We start from the raw sequence: 23,147 nt of genomic DNA, 5'->3' as shown, positions 1-23,147 counted from the left end.
GACATAGCAACAGTATCCCTCTCTAACAAAGACACGTGTACATGTATTATGTTTCTAACTTAAATATTTCACCATCTCTATGTTTAAATGTTGAATTTTGTTTAAGCCGGTGCTAGGAGGCATGTGCAGTAGCCTGTACTGTCCAGTACTGTCCTTGAGTAGGCTAAATGAAACCTTTTCAGTTTTGTGTTAAATGAGTTATTTATGAATTTCATATACTCTTTGTTTTCTTTGTTGTTGTATCTGTTAATGTTGTTGTTGTTGTTGTAGCTGCTGATGCTACTGTCGTTGTAACATATTGTTGTTGTAGCTGCTGATGCTACTGTCGTTGTAACATAAGTTTAGAACATTTTCGCTTAATGCTTCATATTTTCTTTCAAATATTCAAACATACACAATTTATAAACCAAGATAAGATTAAGAGAATTGTTTTGATTTCGTACTAATGTGAAAAAAGCAATTCTTAAGTTTAAACCTAGTGAGATCTTATATCATACAATATTCTAAGAATTACTATAATGATTTAGTTGTCTCTGTTGATGTGACTGCAAGTGTGAGCAACGTAATTGCCACCCTGAAACACATATATGCATTTAAAAACAATCTGTAATATTCTGTATTTTCAATCACATTTTGTAAAAGCATGAACAGTTGACTTATATAACATCAGAAGTACTTACTGAACACAAAGAACGTAGCTTCCAGTACTTGACAAACAATCCCGGACAAGAAACACGCCATCCGTTTCTACATTTTTGAATATTTCCATGGTCTCATTCCTTGTCAAGGGTCCAAAATACCAACTGAAAAATTACCAACGACAATGGGATAAATAAGCGATCTTTAAATAGGACAAGTCAAAATACTAACTGAAATCAGAACAAATATCAAATGTAAATGAAACGGGTCAAAACTAGAATACACATTGAATAACGAAACAGAACAAGGTAGTGGTTATGGTGGTGGTGGTGGTGGTAGTAGAAATAGTAGTAGTAGTAGTAGTAGTAGTGGTAGTAGTAGTAGTAGTAGGTAGTGGTAGTGGTAGTGTGGTTGTGGTGGTGGTTAGTGGTGGTGGTGGTGGTAGTGGTGGTGGTAGTAGTAGTAGTAGTAGTAGTAGTAGCAGTAGCAGCAGCAGTAGCAGCAGCAGTAGTAGTAGTGGTAGTAGTGGTGGTGGTAGTAGTGGTAGTAGTAGTAGTAGTTGTATTTGTAAAAGTAGTAGAATAGTTGTAGCGTTAGTAGAATCAGCTGTAGCAGCAGTAGCAGTATAGAATTGGTAGAAGTTGTAGAAGCAGCAGCAGTAGCAGAAGCAGAAGCTAGCAGGCAGCATTGGTAGCAGTAGCAGCACCAACTACAGTAGCAGTAGCCAGAAGTAGGTGTAACTTCTAAGTTTTTTCAGCCTTGTTTTATTTTCACGGTTCTTAAACACCATATAATGTCAGTAGAGGGCTTCCATTGAAGTTTTTGAGATCTTTGTACCATTTAACTATATTTTTTTTATTCCAGAATAACTATAATTACCGTGACAAATGACCCAAAATTGAAAATCTTTTAAATAAAATTTGGCTAAGAATTTCCTAAGCATACTGTTTTGAATTTAATTCTGAATACATTACTGTATCATCTTTAGCATATCTCTGTTCTATGTGCCTCAGTTGGTCTATACAGGAAAGTGAAATGTTATGTCTTTAGGGCGTTTGGGCCTAAATAGAGTACCTTTTATGTATGTTCTGTTCAATAATTTATTTAGAAGTCAAGGATATAAATATCCCATAGCTCACCTTTGCGTGTGTAAATCTGTCAATGTTTCTCCGAGTTTACGATATGATATGCTGCATGATCTTTCTGAAAGAAAAAAATGAAACATTCAGTTCGACAATGTGAACGTTAAGGTTATTTATCATAAGTTCGGCGGATTAAAAAATAACATAGGAATCGTTAAGAAGATCTAATACGAACGTGAAACTAGTTTACTAAGTTCGGCATATTGAGAACTTTCACATAGACACCACTGATTTATATTCTGGTCATTGGAAAATAAGGAAAATGTATAAAAAAAATGGGAAACATCAGCACCTTAAATGTGTGTACAATAAATGCATATGTATTATGGAATGTTGCCTTATTCAAATTACAATTTCGAATGTTCTAAGTTTCTTGCATTTTATTATATTAATTATCAATTATTTATTAAGTTTAAGCCAGCGAGATATAACCTTTATGATAGTATGACTTTTGGCACAACTGTTTTACATGTACATTTCTAATTGTGCTTAAATTAAAATGATGTTATTTGTGTGTATTAATCATTTACATTTTTCAAGAAAATATTAGTGATTCGAATCGGTCAATAGGGTGCGCATCGGATTTGTAATTCAAAGGTCGCTTGTTTAATCCTTGGGCGGGGCGATATTTCTCCATGACTATTTATCTAACTGGTTCAGAAATTATGAGGGTTTAGTAGTCGTTAACTTGCAAAAACATAGGTTATTTCTGGTAAGTTATCTAGGAAAGCCGGTTTGTTGGAATAGCCGCCAAGATATGACTAACATATGTTGAAATTGGCGTTAAATAGATAAACAGACAAATAAACAAGAAAAAATATGTACCATATTACTACAAACATCATATAATGTACCAAAATACCTCTGATATTGCTATGATTGTGATTAAAGTCATCTTCCTCTTTAGACACCACCTCAACTTCTCGGTGTAAATTCTCTATCATATCACTTGGAAACTCGTGAAGTTCGGACAATTTCTGTAGCAACGTCTCCGTACTGTATGACGCCGCTCCGGATTTTGATATCACCTCTAAACACAAATAATGTGTATTGAATTCTGTCTGTGCGGCCAGGTTTAACAGCGTAAGTGAGAGACGGAGCCTTTTTTCACGATATTCGTCCTCACATAGAGACATTTGTCTTGGATCTTGTTCTGAAATATCTACTCTTGTTGACAAGATCTGATTTATCCAGTTAAACTGTTCCTGTTCTAACGTGTTTCCAAACAACTCTTTTATCACTATGGCAAGGAGTTTGATGTCCCACGTGGAGATGTCGGCATTTACCGAGGAGGTATTCGGATAAATTCGTCTATAGTCATGCTGGTTTTTTATTTTACCAGTAAGAAGTGTTCTACTGTTTGAAAGAATAGCATCTAAGATTTGGCGTCTTTTTGAGACCTCTCTAATCACGATTCCCCGCAGTACTAGCGCCCCACCCTCACCTAGTAGCAGCAGGTACCGCAAATATCGGTCATTGTCGGAGCGTTCATACATGGTTTAATTTTATTTTGTGAAAGTTGAGTGTCAGTTTTTTTCACTTGCTCATTCGTTTTTAAAAACGAAACACGGCAATTAATGTGGAAATCACGTCAAGTAACTGAAACGATATATGAATATATAAATGGTTCAAAATATTAATATAACAAGGGTTTATTCTTTGCTAGTTGATATGAAATGCTCGTTTCACAAATAGTTACCGAATTATGACGGACATGGCCGGAAAGTTACGAGTACAAGAAGCAAATGAAATCCGGTTTCTTGTACACTTGTTCTTTAATGTTTTACTTTTACTGTGCGCAATATTTAAATTATGATAATTATAGCAACAAAAATGTCCGTAACTGGTCTAACATTTATGTATATCTACAAGATCATAGGTTCGAGCCCTACTCGAGTCACGACCATGTCATATGTCACCAGTACTGGTTGGTTTCAGGAAGTGGACTCGAAAGTTGCAAGAACTTGTTTCGCAATCGAGCTTAAATAAATATGTTTAAACCTAAACCTTTCTACAAATACATATTTGGAATAAGGTAAAGATTTAATCAAATATTCAAACTAGATAACCTTTAAATTCCCAGATCGATTCATTGATTTGCACAAATAACTAAACGGTAGGTTACAGTCGAATGTACGGTGGCAGAGAGGTGACATGTGTGTGTTTTTATTCATCTCGTGCGCACGAGATATAATGTCGTAGTCACGACTTACTCAGTCGTGGTCACGAGATAATTACGTCGTGCGTACGAGACACTATGTCGTGACCCCGAATTACTAACTGAGTGACACCGAGATCATTAAGTCGTGGGCACGAGATAATTAAGTCGTGCGTACGAGACACTATGTCGTGACCACGAATTACTAACTGAGTGACACCGAGATCATTAAGTCGTGGGCACGAGATCATTAAGTCGTGGGCACGAGATAATTAAGTCGTGCGTACGAGACACTATGTCGGGACAACGAATTACTAAGTGAGTGACACCGAGATCACTAAGTCGTGGGCACGAGATAATAAAGTCGTGGGCACGAGATAATTAAGTGGTGCGCAATAAAATCTCACACATGTCACCTCTGTACCACCGTACGAATGTGAAAACATATTCTACCTAATCTTAATTCATATTGAAATATGAAACCATTGATACAACGATAAAATAAATAAAAAAGATCGCGGTACAAAAGTTAAAAGATCGAGTAATTAAATGTTTGAATTATAAGATGTATTGAAAAGGAAAACCTTGTTAAATAGTTTACCCATTTATGTTTCAAATTTACGACGCAGATATCCCAATGTAAACGTCGTATTAAAATTGACAAACCGTATCTTTCTAACTTCCGCCTTTAAAAAAGAAATAAAGTAACAAGGTGAATGGTCTCACCGAGATAACGTATTTACATTTCGTCATGGCTTTTTTATTCGCAATTGATGATAAAATACATGTTAGCGCACAAAGGTCACATTGAAGACAAGTCTGTTCGAACAGTAAGATAAATTTTAAATCATATATAAAATATTCTAGGTTAAGATTTTGACAATAACAATTAATGAAAACAAGTTATGGTATAAAATCTTTATTTTATCTATAAACAACGTTTGTTCTCTTTAGGGGTATACAACTACAAGGCTAAAATTAATGCTTTATCAAACTGAAACTAGCTGCAGTGTCAGCAACAAGGTTCGAACCCGGAACATCTCTCTATCTCTCTTTCTGCCCACTGTTTACTGCTTCCAAAATTTACAAATGAGAACACAGCTGGTGAAACCATATTGGACGAGATGAGTCTAATATGATTAACTATGTTCGAGTCCGAATATATTCCCATATTGTATATGTTTAAAATTTAAGTCTGTGTTTATTTTATATGTAAAATTATACGCAGGAAACACAATATGTGACCCATATATCATAATGTTTATTATTATGATTAGGATTATGATTATTATTATTATGATTATTATTATTATTATTATATTAACATTCTTATATTTTTATTTCATTTATATCAACGATTTTGTGTATTCTAAAAATTGTACAAAATAAAACTAATTAACACAACATGACATTAACTGCTAATAATAACAGCTCATACCATGGGCCAAAAAAGGCATTCTATAAGAAACGACGCCGAACACCGGCGCAGCCAATAAGCATTATTAAAATAGCTATATTTACCTCAATGTCTGACTGTAGTGAGATACCGCTTTTATTATTCCGAAACACGATACAGCCTCTATATCTTAATATATATAAAATAATATCAAAAAATGTTATGAAAATTACCAAACAGTTACAGTTAAAACAGGAAGATAACAGGTCGATCCAATAAGAAAGTGTTTCCCAAAATCTGTCATCTGAGATTATAGCGCATGATTTATACATCAGGTACATATATACATACGTTTTATTTCTCTTCCTGATTAACTGATATGGAATGGTTTAACTTTAATTCAGCGTTCAAACACGAAGTATATAAAATAACGTGACACAATCATGTGTGTCAAATGTGTATACTACAACGCTAAAGGTAGTAAAATGCAAAAAAATAACATTTATTTTAAATCATGCTTGAAAGAGAATAAGGGATGTGAAAAAAACAGACACTTGGGGTTATGTGCGTGTCTCCCCTTCTTGATCCGCACTTGCATGCACCCTTGCAAACCGTACGTCAAAATATTTTGCATATTATTACGACCTGGTGACATATCTTGAACATAAAACTTGTTTTCCGCTATTTTGACAAAGTTTAAAAAAAAGTCCCTAAAATTTCACAATTTTCTTAAAGATAACAACGTACAATTTCATTTGATGTGAGACGACTGAAATGTTTTTCGGCACTGTTTGCCAGAGAACCAAACTCCCCACAGTGGTTACTTCCCCTTATCAGTACAGAATTTAGTTACGTAAACAGAAATAAAACTGATATAGATCTATAAAGTTTATTGTTTACCTTTTTTTCGCTCGCGAAAATATAGGTAATGCGCACGTGGGTGAGACGATTACAACGTACATTTTCATTACGAAATTTCGTTTTCCGCTGTAACACGGTTAGGAAAATGTAAAATGTGCAAAGCTTGGAAGAAAGGTACGATCGGATAATAACATGTATTTAATTATTAAAAGAATATATGCATCGACTGATTAACACCAGAAATAAATGGCATGCGATAATATAAATACTTGAAATATATGTACTGTCGATTCAAATATGATCGGGAATGGGAAATCTTAAATTAAAAAGTATATAGGGGTGACAGGATAAAAGCCAGATACGAAAACGCATTAAGAGGAAAAAAGGGTATTAAATATTACCTGTCCTGATAGTGTAGTGGTTATGGTGCTTGTTTTGCATGCGGAAGGTCGTAAGTTCAAATCCCACAAGGAGGTAAAACTTTTATTAGGCCTTTTGTATATTATTATTTTTTTACTATTTTATTTTATTTATTTTCTATTTACATTTTTTATACATGTATATATTTTCAATGTTTTTTTTTATTCACGAGAATGCTATAGCATATATAATCAGTTACAATTCAATTCAACAATTCAAACAATGCCTTCACCTCTGTAGCACTCTCAGTCGCACTAGCCCTGGCGTGGTCATCACCAGTGCCAAGAGAGTACCTCAATAGGTGGTTACCACGGAGAAATGAATGGCGAGGTTTTCATCAATAGACTTAATCAAAAGTCTCTTATCTTCCAGCAAACACTGTCGTGGCAATAGACAGCACACCTTACAACACAAATTGCGATGTCCAACGAAATGAAGATGACGTCCTTCTAACAGCGCCATAACATACACCTCAACAAAACAGCCGTGAACTTGCATGCTCGCAATCAGTAGATGATTTTCGTTGCAAGCCATTATGTCATGAGTAGCACAAAAGTTAAAAAAATGTATTATTAAAAAAGTGGACAGGCTGGGATTTGAACCCGCACCTGTATAGCTGACAGACCAGCGCGCTACGACTACACCATAATACCTCACTGCAAGTAGCTAGGCCAATACGTATTACAATATCCATACACACATGACTTACCTTTTCTGAAGTGCACTGATCCATGTTATGTTTACAACGGTTCCGAAATGGACCTTTCCGGTTTTTCGTAGCGGAACATTTAGCCTAACCTTTTCCATTAATGGACCTTTCAGGTTTTTCGTAGCGGAATATTTAGAATCATTGCTAGGTCAACTGCTCACAAACAGTATCACAAACATAAGCACGTGTTCTGTTGTGCAAACCAGGCCAACCAGTGACTATGTTTTATCTCACTGTAGCGATTGGATAACAAGTTAGCCAATTTACATAAAACTGTAAACACCGGAAAAGTCCATTGCTAGGTCAACTGCTTACAAACAGTATAACTAACAAAGCCATGTGTTCTTTTGTGCAAACCAGGTCAACCAGTGACTATGTATTATCTCACTGTAGCGATTGGATAACAAGTTAGCCAATTAACATAAATTTGTAAACACTGGAAAGGTCCTAAGCTTTGTATTTTCAGGAAATTGAAGCGTTTGTAAAAAATTGACTTTTTAAAAACGTTATGAAAGTCTATTCAAACTTGTTAACGTGTTAGACACTTAACCGTCTCATACTAATATAAGCAAAAATTTAAAACTAATTCTTGTAATAAATAATATTGTTTGGTTTTATTAGCCTGTCAATTACATATTGATTACACGGTCGATGCACACAGTATATTAATCTTCGGTAGATTTTCGGTAAGTTCCGTGAGATGTACGCTGTACGATGGAATTTAATTTAATTTGCATCTCTAAACTAAGTGTGCGCAATAGGGTAAAGCACGAGTTTATAATCTAAGTGCGACACGTGTTTTAAGTTCGAGACCTCGTTGGTCCATGTTTTTTTATTAATACTTTCAAAATTATTGAAGCTATATAATTATGATTATTTTATGTTGTTCGTTTTGTTTTACATTGTATTATATTTTACTTAATTTTGTTATGTCTATACTCTTTTTAAATAACATGTTTTAAGAAATGTTTAAAATTAAAACGGATTAAAATCAATAAATGTTCTATTCAATGCTAACAACTACAAATGCTGTCCATGATAATAACTCAATGAATCGTAACTAACGACAACCAAGTGGGACGAATAAGATCCATATGATTCTAAGAGTATATCATATATTATAATATCCAATAGCGGTCATACTTTCTATCTCCATATTGACTTTCTGAACTAGACAGCAATACAAACGGATGTTGACAATCAGTTATTTATACTTACAGTATGTATCATTTCCTAAGTAAACTGTACAACTATCGACTAGAAATGTCGGGTGGAGAGGGGGTACTATCAAGAAGAGTCTTTAAAGGGTAACACTATTTTGTCATAAATCAGATATGTCTCTTCAGCTTTACAAATCACTGTCTTAATGCATGTCATCTTGAATTCTAAAAAATGTTACAATTCAAACAATGAAATTCTCGTAATACTTTCGTCATCGGACCAAACCGAGTAAGTGGCGTTACAATTGTAATTTTTTAAGAATTATTGAGCATACCGTATAGCATGTAATTATAATTGTCAGTCAATATCTTAGAAACTTCATGGACTATTACTGCTTGCAGTTTGATTAGCTAATCAGATAGCCACTTTCAGAGGCGGATGAATGGCTGTGAAAGGAATCTATTAAATCGAGGATTTTCATGATTATTCGGATTGACAGTTAATTACTTTTGTAGAAGGTATTAATTTTATTTTGATTTATAGTCTAATTAAATTTTAATGTTTGAATGTCTAAGACTAATCAATGTCTAATGTTCAATTTATTTTTAACATTTCAAAGTTGTTAAATTTACGAACTGGAAAATGAAACTGTTAAATATCCGATATGAATGATAAATTGATGGTTGATGTTTTGTAGCGAGCGGATTACCGGGTACTTTTTTCAAATGAAGATGTCCTATTTACAACACGGCCGTAAACAGGCCAAAACACCCCTGTAAAAAATAATCATTGTGCATATGCTAGCAATGAAATTGTTTCAAAATTCAATAATCAATCATTTTATACCTCCTCTGTTAAATGTTACCTTTCTTGCAATGTCTTTCTATAAAATTTCATAAATATTTAGTATTAAACAATCATGCACTAATTCTCGTGTAACTACTTCCGTACTGTGGGCACCCAAGGGCAGACAACTCTAGTGTTTTGTTCCATCTAAAAACAAACTTGTAACTACATTGGGTTTAAGTTAGTTTTTTTTGTAGCTTAGTATTTGTTAGTCAGCATTCAGTATAGTTTATTGATTTTTGTCAGCATATATGCTTCATGCGCATTTAACTATGACCCAGTAAGGGACTGAGAGTGGTTAAGCTTTTGCAGTGCAGTTTGACCAGGCCTTAAAGCTGCAAGCCTCCAGATAAGCCAAACTATTTCAAGAAAATCAAACTTGAGAAAAATGTATTTTTTAGAAAAGTAAACATTTTCAAGATCCGAGGAATGGTTTACATGTTATGTGTGATTAATGACAGATTTTGCAGAACTTACCACAATATTTATACTGCGTTACGAACGCAGTAAGGGCTATCTTTGCATATTTTGAACTTTTTTTTGATATTCTCTTAAATTTTAAGTGCCGTTTGCAATGTCTAAATTAATATGTTTGTTCGCTTCACACTACTTTATTTTTAAATACATTTTCAAAATTGTCATGAAAATTTGCACGAATCTGGAGGCATGCTGCTTTAAATTGTTGGTATGCCTCCGCTTTTTGTATCCCTGAATGAACTGTTCCAAATTTCGAAATTAAAGCAGGACACTTCCATTACAAAAAATCGACTGTTTTTTTTGTTTTAAGCTACAGTCTCACTTACATCCCGGCAGAGCCCCGGCAGAGCCCCGGCAGACGTCCGGGGTGATCCGGGAACGACCGGGGTACGACCGGGAACAACCGGGGTACATCCGTAACTCTGCCGGCAACGTCCTGGATGATCCGGGATGATCCGGGAACATCCGGCATTCGACCCCGGGTGGAATAAAATATTTAATATCACCGGGGTGGTCCGGGATGATCCGGGAAGGTATAGCTTTGCCGGCTTCATCCTTAGCTCTGCCGGGAAAGACCGGGGTTATACCGGGAAAGCACCGTAGCTCTGCCGGCACAAACCGGGGATGATCCGGGGTATGCTATAGCCGGTAGAGCTACGGTAGAGTTACGGTAGAGCCCCGGTATATGCCGGCAGAGCCCCGGTAACTACAGGCAGAGCCCCAGAGGTTAAAGGTAGAGCTACGGTTGATCCCGGTAGAGCCCCGGCAAAGCCCGGATCATTTCAAAAGAATAACGACAATTTGCGATGCTTGCACTTGTTTGTATTAAAAGCCCTCCCATTTCCCTTCTATCCAGTATGACATAAGGATTTTTCAGAAAATCATCATGAATTACTATTCTGGAACAATAGATATTATATGAAATAAAAATTATGTATCAATTTTATCATTTTCGGGCGTTTTAAATCCACCGGGGTTCTACCGGGGCTCTGCCTGGATCGTCCTGGGCTCTGCCGGGGGTCTGCCTGGATCGACCGGGGCTCTGCCTGGGTCAACCGGGGCTCTTCCGGCGTCATCCGGGAACGACCGGGGAAGCACCGGCATGAACCGTAGCTTCACCTGGGCTCTGCCTGGATGATCCGGAGCGCATCCTGGGTGGTAAGTAGGGAACTACCGTAGTGCTGCCGGGGTAAGTGTGACCGCAACAATAATTTCATCCCGGATCGTCCCGGATCATCCCGGTAACTTACCGGGATGGTCCTGGGCTCTGCCGGGAGTAAGTGAGACCGAGGCTTTAAGTAAAGTAAATAACAATATACACATGTATATACCAATATGCGTTTTACTTCCTAGCTTTAAAGTTCATTTTATCCCTAATTGCAATACGGTTTTACACAATTGTTTATGTTTGCATGTCGACTTAAAAGATTCATATCTCACAATTAGTGAGCAGCAAACAAGCTAGCTGGATAATACGTAAACATTATGTTATCTTCCGGTTGATTTTTTATTGATTGTGAAGTAATTTTCGGTACAATGTTTTAGAATGGATAGATGCTGCGTTTTGTTTTAGATGTTTCTTGTTTACATTGAAATATTTAGGTAAGTATAGTTATTATATAATATGTAAGATTATGAGGTCATTATATATTGCTAAGTACAATACTGAATTATATTGGACAAGTAAACAGCTGTCAAACCTATATTGGACGAGGCGCTAGGCAAGTATGGTATAGGTTTTGCATCTGTATAAGAGTACTCAACAATATACGAGGCTCGTATAATGACATCTGTATTTACACCACCATTTTAAACATTTTGATAGAACTTGTTCCTTCAAGTGCTGTAGATATTTGATAGGGATATTTGGACTTGGGAAATGAAACGTGGCTAGATGGAGTCTGGTGTGCATTTGATACAGTTTTATTTACACAAAATGAAAACGAAGCATTGGATCCAATAATTGTATCTATTGAAACATCACATGGTGCAAACGCTTCAAGGTGATTAGTGAAAAAAAAAGAATGCTATGTATATAAGATAAATACTATTTTAAATATACATGATCGATGTTTTTACTTTTGCGCACATGTAAATTAATTTTTTCTCCCGCCTCTGAAATTGCAGTGACTTAATTAATGAGATGCAAACTAACTAACTAACTAACTAACTAACTAACTAACTAACTAACTAACTAACTAACTAACTAACTAACTAACTAACTAACTAACTAACTAACTAACGAACTAACTAACTAACTAACTAACTAACTAACTAACTAACTAACTAACTAACTAACTAACTAACTAACTAACTAACTAACTAACTAACTAACTAACTAACTAACTAACTAACTAACTAACTAACTAACTAACTAACTAACTAACTAACTAACTAACTAACTAACTAACTAACTAACTAACTAACTAACTAACTAACTAACTAACTAACTAACTAACTTACAAAATTACTAACTTACTAACTAACTAACTAACTAACTAACTAACTAACTAACTAACTGCATAAACTAAACTAAATGCATTTTGCTGCTTGACTGTATATAGGAAAAAACAAAAGACCACGAAATGATTTACATAAACATAAACATTGTTTAACCTGTTATACCTTGTTTTCTATAATAACTTCTGTTTATTTATTTTTCTTACTTTGAAGACGGAAGTTATTTTTTGTGTAAATGTCATAACAAAGTTTATATCGTGATAAAAGCGTCGCTAACTTATGAGCGACCTATTCAACGAGGATATCCTTTTAAATATATTATGGTACACCGTTCTAATTGCTTCACTTTTAACTCGTGTACCAAAGTTTAAACTAGTCCTGTTAAAGAGAAATAAAATATATTTGTTCGACCGTACAGTAATTAAAACCATGGCAATATGGGTCAGATGTTTTCAAATATGAAATATATAAATTTGCACTGGTAATAACACGGGCATTTCATATCATCAAATTTAGATATTCTAATACTTGATATCAATATTCATGTAATATCATTAACACACCTTTTAATTTTGATTGACATGATTGGGACCTTGTTTAAATGACACGTTTCTTTATTTTCAAGGAATGATAAACTGTAAAGTTCAGTCTTAAATTTTGACAAAATAAAGTGAAATCAACCATGTATGAACCCTGTGACAATGAGAGATATTTGCGGTACCTGCTGCTACTAGGTGAAGCTGGGACGCTAGTACTGCGGGCTATCGTGCTCAGAGAGGTTGGAAAAAGACGCCAACTCTTAGATGTAATTCTTTCAAACAATAGAACACTTCTTACTGATAAAATAAAAACCCCGCACGAATATAGACGAGTTTATCCGAATACCTCTTCGGTAAATGCCGACATTTCCACGTGGGACATCTCCACTTGTGCCATGGTGATAAAAGAGTTGTTTGGAAAGATGTTAACACATGAAGAGTCCTTCTTGATTAATGAGATCCAAGCTCTAAGAGAGAATGTCCCAGGTCAAGACTCACAACGAATGACTATTGAAGAAGAAGAATATCGTAGAAAACGGCTCAAACTTTCTGACACGCTTTTCAACCTGGCTGCCAAGACAGATTTCAATACACATTATTTGTGTTTAGAGGTGATATCAAAGTCCGGAGCGGCGTCATACAGTACGGAGACGTTGCTACAGAAATTGTCCGAACTTCACGAGTTTCCAAGTGATATGATAGAGAATTTACACCGAGAAGTTGAAGTGGTGTCTGAAGAAGAAGATCACGCCAATCACAATCGCAGATATATCAGAGGTATTATGAAGTACATTGTATAATTCTTTGTTAAACACCTATCGCTAATGCTATTTTTTACGGTGTCTCGTTAGGACCATCTCGACCCACACATAACGAAAGCACGAACATACGATGGTGAAGACAAAATAACGAAACCTCGATCGTGAAAATTTGAAAATATTACAAATGTATGATGAAAAGTCGATTGTTCGATGATGAAAAGTCGAAATAAGGAAACGCGTTTTAACTTTCCTACTTTCGACTTTACACAATCGTGGTTTTGTTGTTTCGTTCTTTCCAAATTTTCACCATCGTACTTCCGACTTTTTATCATCGCGGAAATCTTGATTCTTTATTTTTGTCTTTTTTTTTCAAATCACTATTTTTCAAATCAAACTTTGATACATATATATTCGTAATTCATTTTGTCTACCTTCTTTATTTTAAAATAATAACAAATCCTACTTGTAATACAAACAAAAAAATAAAAAGAATAAAATGAAATTTTGAACAATTTTTCGGGTCTTTCTGTCATATTGTTGTAAATGGTAACAAGTAATTGCCGAGATATTCCGAATGTCAGACATGTAACATTCCCCCTGATTTACTTTCAGAGAGATCATTCAGTGTGTCGTATCGTAAACTCGGAGAAAAATTGACAAATTTACATACACAGAGGTAGGCCAGCTTTATAAAACTTTATCCGTAATTTTCAACAAAATAAAAAAAAATAAAAAATAAAAATAAGAAAATGGTTATTTGAACGAACCAAAAGGGAACGTTTAACAAAGCTTTTTTTTCATTTTGTGCTGCTTTGTATTATTTTCATTTTTAGTTTTTATTTGTTATATTTTGAGTTGGTATTTTGATGCGTTTTACTTTCAGGTGGTATTTTGATTGATTCATTATGAGTTGGTATTATTTTTGTGCTATTTTGAATAGTTTAATTTTCAGTTGGTATTTTGATTTCAGTCACCTCTGTTTGTAATTAGATTTGAATCGTTTTATTCTCCGTTGATATTTTGAGTTTTGTTAACTTGCTGATTCGACTGCCTTTCTTCTCTTAGAGATTTGATTAGTTTCATTTCAAGCTGTTTATAAAGATACATTTGTATTTATTCTAGTTGGTATTTTGACTCTTTGTATTTTCAGTTGGTATTTTGGACCTTTGACAAGAGATGAGACAATGGAAATATTTAAAAATGTCGAAACTGATGGCGTGTTTCTTGTCCGGGATTGTTTGTCGAATTCTGGGAGCTACGTTCTTTGTGTTCAGTAAGTGCCTGTAATTTTTGGAAGATGCACATGATTTGTTATTAAATCATAGAAAAAGATAAAAATAGAATAATTATAATGTAAAAACCATTTTCCTGTGCTAAGTTATAATAGGAATATTTTTTGATTGCCATTGTTGGTACATGTACATGCACGAAACAATCAAATCTTCACTTGTTTTCTAGCATAGATCTATTAATTTATATAATTTTTTTTCACAAGGGAACTTTACATTTGCGTTTTTTATTTCTTTCATAATTTGCATATTAATTGTTTATTTGTTTGAGCCTATCAACAAAATAACATTACACTTATAGACCTCAGCATCAAGCTGTGTTGAAAAGTCGCAAGCACGATTGTGTTAACACGAAATTAAACCGAGCTTTCACCATCGTGGTTTCCTAATTTCGACTTTCAACATGATACTTTCAGTCTAGTAGCATGGTAGAATATGATGCTACTACCAAGCATATTTTCCGTACTTCCACTGGTGTTTTACCTTCTTCTAAATTCATCCATTACACAAACATTTAAGGGTAAGCTTTTTTTTCAAATTGTTATGTGAAATAAGAGAAAATGCAAGTTTTGTGGTATGAAAACTATCATATCTTATTCGGGGCTAGATCTACAAACTGCAAAATCTATTATAAAGACATAAATCAACCTATCACGCTTACTTTACAGAGAGGGTGGCACGTTAAGCAACTATCTGATCAGACTTGTTGAGGATGAAGACGGTATAAAGTACCATATCGGAGAGAAACCATTTCAGGACGTTCCAAGCATAATAGAATTCTACTCATCACATTATTTGGATAAAACGCCTCTCATAGACGCGGTACGTCACCTAGTTTATTGACATCATGTATTTGACGTCATATTAAGTATAAACATTCTGTTTCTTATGTTTTTCACAATCCTGTTGTAATTCACTAAATCTATCAATATATCACTGTTTAAAAAGAAAATATGAACAATTGACAATAACACACAGTGCGAAATCTCAGATAAGGCACACTTCTTTAGAAAAAGTGTGCGTTATTTCAAATGAAGCACCGTTATCTAAGTACACTTTTAGGCTGTAAAAAGACCCTGGGGGTATATGGCTTTCAGCTAATAAACATTTTAATCCCTTTTCCTGCTTGGAGGTACTGCTTGTATAAAACCATTTCAAAAGTAGTCATACTCGCTATATAATCTATTTCAAGTTCCCAAGATATTAAAAACTGCTGCTCAAACAGCGGTTAGCGCAATTAATACCGCGTCACAATCAGTTACAGCAATATTTTATTCTAACTAATCAGGAACAACCACCATACTTCTGATTGGTTCTTGTGGTATGGTGTTTACAATAAGAAAAATTATTGGTCGTTTACATGTACCATAAAAAGTAACCGAGGTTACTAATTTAATTTTTAAGGGAAGAAAAATATAAATTGAAATTTTATGTCAAATCAAAATTCTTATCTTGATTATCATGCTATAAAACAGCTAAAATTAATCGAACTCGACTGATATGTAGAAAGCTAATGGCCTGGGGCGGCATCTCGATTTTTTTTCCTACCCAAAATATTCTTGGTCTGACGGCCAAATTCAAGAATTCATTTCTGTATGTAGATACATTGCAACAATCTGTTCATAAAGCGAAATAGCCCCAAAAGCCTTTACAAAATTATAGATCTTAATTCCTCAATATTTGATCTATCTTACTAAAGTCAGATTTGATAAATAAATCTCAATAGCTGATAGATGATATTTAAATGTTACAGCTGTCCAATCGAAATCAGCTTGAATAAACAGAAAAGAAAGAAATAAACATATCTTTATTACGAATCTTGAAAGTTTGGTTAGTTTTGATGAGTAACCAGATACGAGTACATCTATTTATCACACACCAGTGCCGCTTTTGCGACTCCGTAAAAGTGGTATTGCACGGCCGTGCATACATTTTGACGTGACGTCATTTGCGTTATACAAACAAATGTAGGCGCGTCAATGAAAAATGACTTTTTCACTTTAAACAATCTTCTTTTTATCTCACCTGTCACAAAGTGACAGGGTGAGCTTTTGTGATCGCTATTCGTCCGTCGTCCGTCCGTCGTCCGTCCGTCGTCCGTAAACTTTTACTTTAAATGACATCTCCTCATAAACCACTAAGCCAATTTCATCCAAACTTTACAGGAATGTTCCTTTGGTGGTCACCTTTAAAACTTGTTCAAAGAATTTAATTCCATGCAGAACTCTGGTTGCCATGGCAACCGAAAGAAAAAACTTTAAATATCTTCTTTTAAAAAACCCTTAGAGCTAGAGCTTAGATATTTGGCATGAAACATCTTCTAGTGAGTGTCTACCAAGTTTATTCAAATAAAAACCCTTAGGTCAAAACTGGCCCCGCCCCAGGGGGTCATTGATTTTCCCTACATACATATTGTAAAAACTTAAAAAATCTTCTTTTAAAGAACCCAAAGAGCTAGAGCTAAGATATTTAGCATGAAACATCTTCTAATGAGTGTCTACCAAGTTTGTTCAAATAAAATCCCCGGGGTCATTGATTTTCCTTATATGTCAATAGCAAAAACGTAAAAAATCTTCTTTGAAAAAACCCAAATAGCTAGAGTTAAGATATTAAGCATGAAACATCTTCTAGTGAGTGTCTACCAAGTTTGTTCAAATAAAAGCCCTGGGGTCAAAATTGGCACCGCCCCGGGGTCATTGATTTTCCTTATACGTGTAAAGCAAAAACTTAAAAATCTTCTTTGAAAAAAACCCAAATAGCTAGAGTTTAGATATTAAGCATGAAACATCTTCTAGTAAGTGTCTACAAAATTTGTTCAAATAAAAGCCCTGGGGTCAAAACTGGCCCCGTCCCAGGGGTGTCATTGTTTTTAACTATATGTGTTTAGTAAAAACTTAAAAAATCTTCTTTGAAAAAACCCAATGAGCTAGAGCTTAGATGTTTAGCATGAAACATCTTCTTAGTGGTGTCTACCAAGTTTATTTAAATAAAAGCCCTTGGGTTAAAATTGGCCCTGCCGGGGGGTCTATATACAGGTGAGCGACCTCAGGGCCATCATGACCCTCTTGTTTAGGTATGTGATAAATAGAAATATTAAATTCGTGTTAGGTTCATTACTGAATTTATTGAACTCGTTGAAAAAAATAACATTATGCTCGTCAGAGGCTCGCATAATATAATTTTATTCAACTCGTTCAATAAATTCAGTATTGAACGTACACTCATTCAATGTGCTCTGCTTAAACACTATTATGTGGAGTGATTTACAAATAATTTAAAATGTCTGGTGATATTTTGGTTTATAGGCTCCAAGGCAGAAAGTTGTAACGACGTCAGATTTTCAAGGCGCTGTAAGTTATATATGTATTTATTCCTTTAATATTATTGTATTTCTGTACTTTTCAAGTTTTAATGAAGAAAAGTACGGTACATGTATTGTTTACAAAATTAATGTTTTACTTGTCAAAACATATTCAATATTTTAACGAAAATTAGCTTGAATCCGGAGACATGCTTCAGATCTTTAAATCATCAGCAACAACCAATAACAAAGCCCACAAAACATCGGTAAAAAAACTTTTTTAATACCATAATTGGAGAAAAGCTCGGAATTCTACTTTTATTTTAGAATGAGAATGATCTACCGTTTATAAAAGGTGAAATTCTAGAAATTATATCAAAGGGAGAGGACAGATGGTGGTATGCTAAAAATGCCGAGGGTAGAATAGGAATTGTACCTGTTCCTTTTATCACATCTTTAAAAGTGAGTATTTACGTTTTATATAGATAGTCTGATTTTTATTTCCTGTTTATTATGAATATAATTATAGCACTCATTTAAATATTGGATCCCACTTCAGGTTTACGAGATTTAATATGGAGTATAAAACGTATGTTTTGAAAAGTCACACTAGTCACACTATAGGTTTTCGTCACACCCGCAATAGTACAGCTGGTTAAGTGATTACGTAATATAAGAGAGGTCTGTGGTTCGATCCCTACTTTTGCCATTGTTTTTAGACCTATTATGTCTTAAATTTTTGAAGTATTTTTAATGAAAATGGCTCATTGCTTGCAAAATTGTCTACACAGATATGAAGAAACTTAGAAACACTGATTTATCTCGTTTTGTGTCGTCTTTTACAGTACTGAAATGACATTAATTGATTTAAATCCGAATGAATTTTAAATATTTATTATTAAACCATGTTATTTCAAAAGAGTATAGTCTTTACTAAAATAGGTGCAAAACATATCAAAAACAAATAGAACAAAATAAAACAATTATAGCTTCAATAATAATGGAAATAATACTAAATGGACATACGCGGTCTCGATCAACACGTATTATAACGGTCAGTATAATCACATCTTACAACGTACATCTCACGAAATGTACCGAAAATTCATCGAATACTAATATATTCTGTGCATTGACTGTGTAACCAGTATGCAATTGAAAGGTTAATAAAATCAAAAGTAACACCTTTACAAGTACATTTTATCACATTTTATCACACCTTTACAAGTGAACTTGTATGTTATTCGTATAATTTTGTGTCACAGCTTTACAAATGAATACTTGTGTTTTATACCACATGTTTAACACAATACTTATACGTCACAGGTAGACCTGTATTTGTGCCGTATTTATCACTTTAATGATATGTGACATTAATAAATGTATTTCTTAAACCTTTTAAAGTGTCAATTTGTTATTTGTATGTGTTGGTTTAAATTTTGATAAGATTTTTTTTTTCAATGCAGGAAGACAAATCTGCGAAAAAGGAATGCGGAGCGGAAAGGACGCAAAAACCACAGAAAGATGAATCATCTGTAAGTTTTATGATATTGTAATTGGTTGCCTTTCTAGCAAATAATATTTCACATAATTATGGTGGCTGATTTAGAACACAATTGTGCGTCGTGTTGTCGCTAGCGACAGCACGACAAAGCGCCAAACGCGCGTTGTCGGACTTTCTTGTCGTCCTGTCATTAACGATACACGCCAAACGACGCGTTGTCCTGTGGCGTGTTGTCGCCATGTCACATTGTCGTTCGACTCAAATCGAAGGATTGGCTATTGGATAGAGACAACACAACCCTTATCGTTCTCGCCTTTTCGTGTTGTCGCTAGCGAAACGCACCAAACGGCGCGTTGTCGCACTGTCGTCTTGTGGCTAACGTACCAAGCAAAAGGGCGACATCGCGACAACGCGCCGTTTGGCGTGCTTTGCTAGCGACAGGACGACAATTCGACAGTCCGACAACGCTCCGTTTTGGTGCGTTTCGCTAGCGACAAAACGAATCGGCGATAACGATATAGGTTGTGTTGTCGCTATCGACAACGCACCGCGATAAGTGTACCAAACCAGCCACCATAAAAGGAGTTTTTGTCAAAAAAAGTTTTGACAAAATGTTAATGAAATACTATAAGTAGTTGTTATTGTTTTATAATGTTTTTGTGTTTGTGTTTCTATATGTTGTTTAGAATTTAAAATTAAGATATGTTATTTGTTTTGTACGATCTTCATGTGTTACCTTTTTTAAATAAAGATATTATTATTATTATTAAATTATTAATATTATCATTATTAATATTATTGTTATTATTATTATTATTATCATTATTATTATTATTATTATTATTATAAAATACAGTGAATGTTCTTGTTTATAACAGTCTCCACTGGTACCTAAGAGATTACCAGCAAAGGCAGTTGTTACAAAAGCGAGGATTTCGAATCCATATGACAAATCTCAACTGACTCTTCATGTATGTATCACACCTTTAAATCAGGTTCTATATAACTCCAAACATTTTACTTTAGTTACCTCCCAAGCATTTTGTTAGTCCCAAACTATTTTTTGATATCCTCTCCTTACTAATATACGAAACGGTGGAAAATAAGACCCCACTTTTTACTTAGTGCTATGTATGTTTAGTCTTTAATAATAACGCATACATAATCAAACACAACTTCTCATTAAGTCCCCAATTTTAAAATAAGTTTCCAATACATGGTACAGACGTTTATGTAAAGCCGAATATTTAAAACAAAATCAAGAATAGTTTTATGTCAAATGGGTTCGCAGCCAGCTACCACACTAAATGACAAAAACAAAAGTGATTTGTCCAAATAAACTTCCAAACACAAAGAAAAAAGATGATTTTTCTTCTCGTTTCTAAGTATTGAACAATACTAGTACCTTTACACTGGACAAATGGTTCTGAAATATTATAAAATTTCATGGATAAAGAAACGATATATCTGTCTTGCTTGCATCACGTCTTTTTGACCTCATCGTGTTTGCAATAGCATTCTAAGCTTTTATGTCAATGTTATTATTGGTCCAAGTTAAATATGAGTTATATATCTTATAGTAATTTTACATGTTTGCTGCATGCTTTACAATGGCATGGCTATGTCCAATGGGCTTACAGCTTGATTACAAAACTTCCTACTGCTGTACAGGAACAAAACATTTTGATAATGAACATTTAAGCCGCGCCATGACAAAACCAACATAATGGGTTTGCGCATCCGCGCAGTCTGATCAGGATCCATGCTGTTCGCTTTCAGTTTCTCTTCTTGTTATAGGGTTTGTAAGCGAACAGCATGAATCCTGAAGCATGAACATGTTGGTTTTGTCATAGCGCGGCTCAAATTTATTAATTATATTGTGTTTTAGGAAGGGGACATTGTACTTGTAACAGACATGTTTGCAAATGGACAATGGCGTGGAGAATGTAACGGTGATATTGGAGTGTTTCCGTACAGATATGTGAAATTTCTGGATGAAGTCTGAACAGTCAATACATGAAGGGACTACAGACTGTATCAAATTAACGAATAAACTACCAGAGAATTATTGGAGATAAGTGACGTTTTAGACAACACTTGAATTGTCAGTACGTACGAATTAAACCATAATTATATAAGCGACATTGAGAAGGGATAATGTTACTCTCAGTTACAAAAAATAAAGAAAAATAGCGTTAAAGAATCAACATTATTAGACCATTAACAAAATACATTTTGTTTCACGATATTTGGCCAATCACTAATTTATTCAAAGAAATAGTTATGTGTTGTCTGTACGTTTTTACAATAATATAGAAATAATGATATTGCCAACTAACTTTTATGTTTATCCTGCATTACCTAAAATTTAAAATTAACAGTTCCTAAAACCAGTCAATATAAGAAATTCAGCAGGCTAAGTGTTATTTTTTGTATGACTTTATCGACAATTTAATATAAATTTTGTATACAATATCACACACTTGGTTTGTTAACCATCTATCGACAATGTCATACACTTGGTTTGTTAACCATCTATCGACAATGTCATACACTTGTTGCATTACCCAATAATCATCGTTACAGACCATACCCTGTATTCATTTTGTATTTGTCATATTTTGTGGTTTTGAAATGGTGATAACACCTATACAAATATATTTCTGTTGACACATACACAGGAGTTATTTCATTCTATTTCTTTAATAAATTTATTGTTGTATGTGCAGATCTAGCATTGATCAAGATTTTGCACTAAAAGTCCAGAATCCATACCCCAATCTTTTTAAATAGCACACCTTTGTGCTTCATGTAAAACTTCCATTTGGGGGAGGGGTGACGTTAGTATCTATATTACAAATTCTTGTTGCACGAGCTATCCAGCAATCATAAACTTGTGATCCATTTGTATTAACGGAGATACGATCAACTCCGAGGAGTCCATTAGATATTTAGGCGCATTTCTAAACCAAACACTAAATTTCAAGGAACATGTCAAACGAAAGTGCCGTACTGCAATGTTAAACTATCTTAGAATAAAACGTATCCGAAAATACCTCACCAAAGAAGCAGCTGAAATACTAGTTATAGCACTCGTAATGTCACACTGTCATTCTTTATGGTGTATCCGATTTTGAATTGAAAAAAATGCAACGTGTTCAAAACATGTGCGCTAAGTCAGTTCTACAACGAAAGAAATTTGACAGTTCAAGGCAAGCATTGTTCGACCTTCACTGGTTGCCCATCAAATCTAGAATCGAATTTAAAATTTTGACTTTTGTATACAATTGTTCAATCGGTCATGCTCCAAAATACCTTTCTGAACTCTTAACCAAACAAGTACCAAATACCCGACTACGTTCAGCTAAAACCTCTGAGAACTGCTACGTTATTCCATTCAATAAAAGAAAAACATTTAGTGACAGAAGTTTCGGAACTATTGGTTCAAAATTGTGGAATCCGCTGTCTTTAGAGTTGAAACAAG

At 34.4% G+C, this 23,147-nt stretch overlaps 2 protein-coding genes across 4 annotated transcripts in view; one reads left to right on the top strand and one right to left on the bottom strand.

The window, feature by feature from the left end:
- LOC132734566 (adapter molecule Crk-like) overlaps positions 1-5,646 on the bottom strand; it is a 10,614-nt gene extending 4,968 nt beyond the window's left edge. Inside the window, exons 1-5 of one of the 2 annotated variants that reach the window (XM_060721334.1) lie at positions 5,461-5,646; positions 4,666-4,758; positions 2,644-3,380; positions 1,779-1,842; positions 681-803 (exon numbers count right to left, since the gene is read on the bottom strand). In XM_060721334.1, coding sequence (XP_060577317.1) covers positions 681-803; positions 1,779-1,842; positions 2,644-3,277 — 821 coding nt within the window. In that variant the 5' untranslated portion in view covers positions 3,278-3,380; positions 4,666-4,758; positions 5,461-5,646. The remainder of the gene's footprint in view (positions 1-680; positions 804-1,778; positions 1,843-2,643; positions 3,381-4,665; positions 4,759-5,460) is intronic. The other variant, XM_060721333.1, reaches the window with a different exon arrangement.
- Positions 4,659-23,147, top strand: LOC132734567 (adapter molecule Crk-like). 2 transcript variants are annotated; one of them, XM_060721336.1, is made up of 10 exons: positions 4,659-4,769; positions 12,895-13,585; positions 14,182-14,245; positions 14,720-14,842; positions 15,527-15,680; positions 18,164-18,208; positions 18,487-18,621; positions 19,626-19,694; positions 20,542-20,634; positions 21,552-23,147. In XM_060721336.1, the coding sequence occupies exons 2-10, from the start codon at positions 12,952-12,954 to the stop codon at positions 21,666-21,668; spliced, it is 1,434 nt and encodes a 477-aa protein (XP_060577319.1). In that variant the 5' UTR covers positions 4,659-4,769; positions 12,895-12,951; the 3' UTR covers positions 21,669-23,147. The 2 variants fall into 2 exon arrangements, with proteins under 2 accessions (XP_060577319.1, XP_060577318.1); XM_060721335.1 differs by lacking the exon at positions 4,659-4,769 and adding an exon at positions 11,169-11,411.

This window comes from Ruditapes philippinarum, unplaced genomic scaffold (genome assembly GCF_026571515.1).
Source record: "Ruditapes philippinarum isolate M1 unplaced genomic scaffold, ASM2657151v2 ctg1683_1_1_1_1, whole genome shotgun sequence".
Lineage (NCBI taxonomy): Eukaryota > Metazoa > Mollusca > Bivalvia > Venerida > Veneridae > Ruditapes > Ruditapes philippinarum.
This window is presented reverse-complemented; position numbering and strand designations above follow the sequence as displayed.

What these genes read in the sequence shown, in the direction of transcription:
- LOC132734567 (XM_060721336.1), top strand. Translation starts at nt 12,952, where the DNA reads ATGTATGAACCCTGTGACAATGAGAGATATTTGCGGTACCTGCTGCTA. An exon ending in CAATCGCAGATATATCAGAG is followed by an intron (nt 13,586 to 14,181) that starts GTATTATGAAGT and finishes ATTTACTTTCAG; the next exon opens with AGAGATCATTCAGTGTGTCG. An exon ending in ACAAATTTACATACACAGAG is followed by an intron (nt 14,246 to 14,719) that starts GTAGGCCAGCTT and finishes TTGTATTTTCAG; the next exon opens with TTGGTATTTTGGACCTTTGA.